The sequence below is a fragment of the Morone saxatilis genome, unplaced genomic scaffold, assembly GCF_004916995.1.
Source record: "Morone saxatilis isolate NCDOM2014 unplaced genomic scaffold, NCSU_SB_2.0 Contig8, whole genome shotgun sequence".
NCBI classification, from domain to species: domain Eukaryota; kingdom Metazoa; phylum Chordata; class Actinopteri; family Moronidae; genus Morone; species Morone saxatilis.
In genome coordinates, this window is record NW_023340257.1 from 921,317 (window position 1) to 928,258 (window position 6,942).

Sequence of the window (6,942 nt, forward strand, 5' to 3'; positions counted from 1 at the left end):
TCGAGGAATCGTTGCAGCCCTACACAATATGTTGAAATATATTGAATCACGATCCCTGTATCGTGATACGTATAGTATTGCCATTCTTGCCAATACACAGCCCTGGTGATAACCATGAATCAGGGCTGCCAAGTGCTAAACTACCTGTTCCTATTTAATTTCTGGCCACTTTCAACATATTTCATACATATACATTTACATTTCAAACTTCAGTAGAATGCATCGCTATTTTTTATTACTTCATTATCAAACTATTACCCCACTATTGACATGTGATTTTGGACCTGTAATGTAAAGTGCAACCAAAAAATTACATAGGGTGAGAGACGCTGTCAGACATAAACTACAGATTTATTTTTTCTTTTGTGGCAGTAAACACAACACACTGGCCCGCAGACAATTATGCTATATTGAGCTTCACTAGATATTCACGGCTGATGAACAGTAATGGTAACTGAACCTCTCTCAAAGGGGGACGTAAATGTGATTCAAGTGACTGTAGAAACACAGCCAGGCTCCCTGACTCTCCAGCAGAGAAATAGTCTATGTATCCACAACGTGACATCTCTTACAGTCTCTCGAGGACTGCTTCCATTAGGTGACAGTGCTAACTGCTGCACGACCGGGCTGACCCCGATTTGATTGCCAGTATGTGCCCAGAAATACCTACTATCTCGGTGGACTGTCAAGGGAAGGGTTGTTAAATGGGCCAAATGTTATCCTGTGTGAGAAAATGCTTGCAGGCTGGGTAAATATTTATTGCAGTGGTGAATTCACATGACATCTAACCAACAATCCTAATTTCCGGCCAGACTGTAAGCCGTACTTTCTCCTTTGCTCAGCCAATTTTAAAAATTACAGTCAGAGTTAGGAACAGTCACATCCTCTGAAGGACAAAGCGTCACTCAAACTTTGCTTAATGAATCTACTTCCACAAAGAGCTGCCAGCTAATTCAGGGCTGAGGAACAGAGCAATGTCTGTCCCCAGACAAAAAATTATCTGGAAGGAGTTAGAGGCATTATGATGTAGGCTATTACAGGGGGCCTAGTGTCTGCCCATTGTGACACTTCAGTCAAAAATAAAAATTGTGCGCTCATTGGCATTCAGGAAGTGGCACTGCTGCCGCCCAAATCATCAGCAAAGGAGATGAAAGACACAGGTATCTTTCTGGATGTGATTTTAATGATCAGGCTAGAAAAATCACTGAGATAGTTGGTCTGGACAGGGAAGACATTATCAAATAACATGAACACTGAGCAAAGATTTTAAGTAACAACAAAAATGCAAATCCGCATTTGCAAGATTTTTCATATTTCGTTAGTGGCAAATTCACAGGGATTGAACGATGATCTCCTACCAGCATGAACAAGTCTGCAATTTGTCAGTTGGCTCCAGTGTGATCTTGTTAAGGCACAATAAAGACAAGACATCCTGTTGTAGAAAAAAAACACCATTAGCTGCACTAGGTTTCAACTTGTCCGTAGCAGGCAACAATCACAAGGTAGCCATGCTCTAAAGCATACCCTGCTTTATTGTCTATTTTACAATACTAACCTCTTTTTTTAACCCAATGTAGCTGCCCCCTGCTGATCATTAGAAAGAATGCATGTTTAAGGCAGATTAGCATTATCATTTTCAATATCAATATATCAGTATCATTTTTCAGACCAAGAAGAAGTACAAGCTGCAAGAGTTAAGAAAGACTTTGTGGCTCATAGTAAATTTTTGGAGGATATAAAATGATTGAACTGAGAAGCAGTTCCCCACTCATTGGTTAATACATGAAAGTGACTGGATATTGACTTCTCTGTGAAATTGTTAAGTGCAGGGTTGGCATGTTTCCATTTATAAACTCTCTGTTATTGGGGCAGAGATCCATACTGATTTTGTCTCTGTGCCAAGGACAATTTTCCATCCATGCTGCACATATCTGTGCAGCTAGATCAGGGCTAATAAAACTCTCTTACCATAGTTGTAGGTTATGAACGACATTTACCTTAAATCTGATCATATCAGCATGTTTGTTTTACAGTCACTTGGAACATGTGGATGTGCATTACTGTGCAAAGTCAAAGTTCTTTGAATTAAGAGCTATTTCTGTATAACAGACTTTGCAGTTGGATTTGGCCCTGTGTCCCTACCTTCAAGAAAGGTGTGTGCTGTTTTGTCTTGACACTCCCTCTCCTCCTGCAGGTGTTCTTCAGAGCGGGGACGTTGTCCAGGTTGGAAGAGCAGCGGGACGTTCAGACCAGGAGGAACATCTCTTTGTTCCAGGCTGCCTGCAGGGGATACCTGGCCAGACAGGCCTTCAAGAAGAGGAAGGTAAGAATGCTGCTTATTGTAGCCACAGTTTTTACTGCTGCTCTTCTGGGCTCTTCCTGAAGAAGTAATTTCAAACATTAGGAGCACCTGTTATGTGGCAGTAATTGTAATGAATATAGGGGAAAGATCAGATACACAGGTGGATGTCAGTTTTGTATTTTTTTATCCTTTATATCTAATCTGTGTCCCAGGCTTCAAACATAGAGAAATTCTAATTGTTCTTATCTGCCATCCCCCTTGGCTTAACTACATGGATCATTCACAGCGCTTAATGCCATAATGTCTCATGTTATCTTTGTTTTATAACGTTAAGATGTAAGAGAGTTATAGCTGTTTTGGCATTTGGGCTTTAAGTTCTTAATTAACTGTTACGGACTGTGTATCTATTCGAGGCCTCAGGAAAATAACGTGGGAAATCTTTAGAGAGCATAAAGCCGGCAGTAGTAAAATAATTTCCTCTGAGAACTTGAGCTACTTGTGTTGCTTCCTGCCGGCTTCTTGTCATTGTACTCGCTCCCCTCCCTGATCAGCCGTCAAACTGACAAAGCAAAATGGGCTTGAATGGAAATGGTCTTATGCAGCCTGGCAAGAAAATGACCTCCCATTATCATTTTTGTTATTTAGAGTGGTAAAGTCGGCTGGTAGGGAGTAGAGGAGGGGGAAGCAGCTCACACACAAACACGGTCTCTCTGGGTAACAGGGTCAGACAGAGTTGGCCAGTCAACTTACATTTTGTCTTATTGCAGGCTATGATGAATTCACTTTAGAGTGAGTGTATATTCACATTCATCCTGCTTTCATCTATTGAACAAGACCACACATCCCATCTTTATAATTTCCGGGTTGTAAAAACCTTCTTTATCAGTTTTTAGTGGCTCAGGAGGTAGAGAGGATTGTCCACTAATCACAAGGTTGCCGGTCCACTGCCTGGCTCATCCTGCTGCATGTCGAAGTGTTTTTGAGCAAGATACTGAACCCCAAATGCACCAGATGCTGTGCCATTGGTGTATGAATGTGTGAATGATTAATTGCTGTTTCTGGTGAGCAGCTGGCTCCTTGCATCAGTGTATGAATGTGTGTGAGTGGGTCATGTAGTGTAAAGCGCTTTGAATCAGAAGACTAGAAAGGTGCTATATAAGTGCAGTCCATTTACCAGTTATATTGTTCCAGCATCAAATTCAGCATATTGACTTGCCTTACTGCATTTACTAAGCATATTGTAAATATTAGCATTCAGATGTGCACTATAATGTCAGTTCCTTTGTTCCATGGGATACTGTCCTTTGAAAGGGTTGATGAGGGTTGGTACCATGCACGATCTGTGAAAGCCGGTTGTAAATTATTAAACTGGCTTGGGTTTTTTCCCCAACTAGCACTCAGCATTCTGTTTTTCATCCTCCGTGAGTCTGTCCCAGACTTTTCGGGAACAGGCAGATTAAGCAATGTCCATTCAGTTCTCTGTGGAGGGAGGTGAATTCCTTCTCATCTAGCTACATGCTTTATTCTGTGTTAATATGTTTTCTAAAGACCGTCATTGGCATTTCGGCTATATTGGACAGTTCACAGTGAAGTGAAAATGAGGAGAAGCGTTTACATTGTAGCCAAATTAGCCTTTTGGAAGCTTCACAAGTTGTCCTTGCAGATGATTTTGTCTTTGCCATTTTCTTCTCTCTGCACACCGTTGGTCTGGTGTGTGTGTTGTTCAAGCAGAGTGAGCCTGACAAGTGGAAAACATTGTCGCTGCGTGCTGACTATTGAGGATGCCAGTGGGGATCTGTTGACTTTCTGTTTGTGTGTTACTTCACAGAAGTTTTGATGTTGCTTGTGGAAGTTGTCTCATGTGAGCACACAGTTCATTTCGTGCACAGTTTTTATGTATAGTAAATGTGTATGGGTAGTGATTAATCCCAACCTCCTTTCATTGCAATTTCCATTTATCCTTTTTCTGAAGGACTCAGTTTGAGCCTCATCTGTCAGGGTAAAGGGCAATCTCATATAATTGATGTAGTTTGGAATGGGTTTCATTTCTTTGTGACTGTTGCAGGTTGCTAAAGTGCATTTTGTAGGGATTATGGCACTCTCAAACTTGGTTTGAGATCTCAGAAGAGGAAACATTCACAATTTAGTGGCCTTTCTATCGCTTGTCTGCATTCCTCTGCCTGCCTCTCTATAGTAATTTTCTTCTCAAAGCTTAGTGGATGTTGCCCTTTGGATTTTTCAGTTCCGTCTCTCCTTGTGATTTTTTGGGTGAGAAGGCTTTAAATAGAAACAATGGAGAAAGATATTGTTAGTGTGAAATGTAATGCTCCTTGTCACAGAGTGATAATGAAGCAAAGGGTGGTGCAAACACAGCTATGAGCAAAGGTTTGGTTAACTCAAATTACAAAATATCATCAGAAGCATAAAAGACTGATTTGTAGCTTTATCTTTAATATTGCAAAGAGACAGACGTTTTGACACAACCTTGTCTTTATCAGAATTAAAATGGACAAAGTTGTAAGGCTGATATGTGAATAGAAAAAGTGTACGCTTGTCAATGGTTAGTGTCAATAGTTGGTTGAACAGAATGTCAGATCTGGTGGTGGGGTTTCAATGTACCACAGCAACCCATGCACCAGAATCAAATACTGTAAATCTTCAATTAAAAGCAGGGTCCCTATTAGAAGCAGGTCCCTTTTACTGCCTGGTTACTGGCTACACATTTTGACAAATAAACACAGGTCTCAATTAGATGCCTGTTCTGGATTTTATAGATTAATTTAATAGCTACATTCTTGAGTTGAGGTTAAGGATTGTATCAGGTTGAGTTCAGTGATTTAAGCAAATACATGCCTGGGCTAAGTTTTATGGTATATAACCTTTATTAAATCAGGTACGAAGATCTCATTTGCATGCATATGAAATATACAAGATACTGCCAAACAATAATATACATTTAAATAAAAAACCATGATACAAAACAGAACTTAAATACAAATATATAAGAATACACATATGTCTTAAAGTTTAATAAAGTATGGTACAAAAAGTGCAAGGTACTGCTGCAAACAGGCATTATGACCAGTTATTTACTATGGCCAAATAGTTTAACTGTGTTAAATACTAATGGTCAAAATCGAAGCAGCTGAGGCCGAGATATCTTGACCTTTTGTCCCTAGTATGGATCATTCTCTGAAAACACAGTACCCTGCATAACGCACTGGTAAATGCCACAGTAACACAAAGTTTAACTAAAACTAAAATGAGTAGGTACAACATGAGTTTGCAAGGACAGATTTAATTATTTCAAAATTTAATTTGAAGAAATAAGCCATCACAGAAGTGAAGAAACATTCATGAAACTAATCAATGTTAAAGCATCAAGAACAATTCTAAACTCTCTAGATGTGAGCGACCAGTCCTTAGAGATGCACTTTCACACTTTGTTATCCTTTACTCTCAAACTCCAACTGACAGCAGAGGAAGCAGCATTGCATTTGACCTCGATAAGAATCATCATAATAATAGTGTATAGTTGTTCAGCAATTTCTTTGTACTTCATAAAACCAATTTTACAAAAATGCTATACATGAAACAAACCATAAAAAACATAGAAAAGGAATAAAATAAGCAAGGCAAAACCCAGTAAAACAGACACAAAATGAAAATCTAAAATGTAGAATGTATGGAAGGTGATGAGATATCAAGCATAACAGTTTAGTATATAGTATAGTATAGATAATTGTTTTAAATGAGGATAATGGTATAGCTAGCGTGAACTCCTTAGACAGGTCATGGCAGAGCCAGGTAGCCCTAAAAGGAAAGGCAGTCTAGCTTGAAATCTAAACACAGGAACCGCCAAAAGGTGAATGTCTGATGAACTTGTTGGTAAAGGGAGAGCAACTCTGAAATATACTTCGGAGCCATGAAGAGCCTTATAAGTAATCAAAATAGGTTAAAAAACAGGTAACAAATACAGTGATGATAGAATCTTTGAGACATATGTATATATAAAAAAAAAACTGTAATAACAGGACTGGACAAGCTTGCTGGTGTCATTATCAAAATGTAGAACCCAGGCTGAATGATAAGAACCTCTGTTTTAATTAATTAAATTGAAGGAAATCTGTAGACAGCCAGTCTTTCATATCTGCCAGACATATAACCAGACAGGGCATATCAAAGAGGTTATCTGGTTTCACTGGGAGATACATCTGATTATAATCTGCCATCATTATCACCATGCCACTATCATCACCATGCTTATGATATGACGAAGGGGAATGTATATTAGGGATAAAAGAGTGGCCCTATAATTGAACCCTGGGGCACTCCACATGTTATCAGGGCTAAAGAGGTGACCCTGTCACTAAAGATTTAATTTTTAATTTCATTTAATAGTACTGCAAAGACTATTCCTCAGGAAGTTGTCTTAATAAACAAGGCAGTTAATAATAATTACGACTGGGCGCATGGTTAGCTCAGTCGGTAGAGCTGGCGACCTATGTACTGAGGCTGAGTCCTTGCTGCAGCGGCCCAGGGTTCAAATCCGACCTGCGGCCCTTTGCTGCGTGTCATCCCCTCTCTCTGCCCCCCTTTCCTGTCTATCTTCAACTGTCACTATCATAAAGGCAATAAAA

At 39.5% G+C, this 6,942-nt stretch overlaps 1 protein-coding gene across 1 annotated transcript in view; it reads left to right on the plus strand.

Moving 5' to 3' along the window:
- The window catches only part of LOC118341931 (unconventional myosin-XVIIIa-like), a 70,921-nt gene that overhangs the window by 13,384 nt on the left and 50,595 nt on the right, over window positions 1-6,942 (plus strand). Inside the window, exon 4 of the mRNA XM_035680347.1 lies at window positions 2,195-2,323. Coding sequence (XP_035536240.1) covers window positions 2,195-2,323 — 129 coding nt within the window. The remainder of the gene's footprint in view (window positions 1-2,194; window positions 2,324-6,942) is intronic.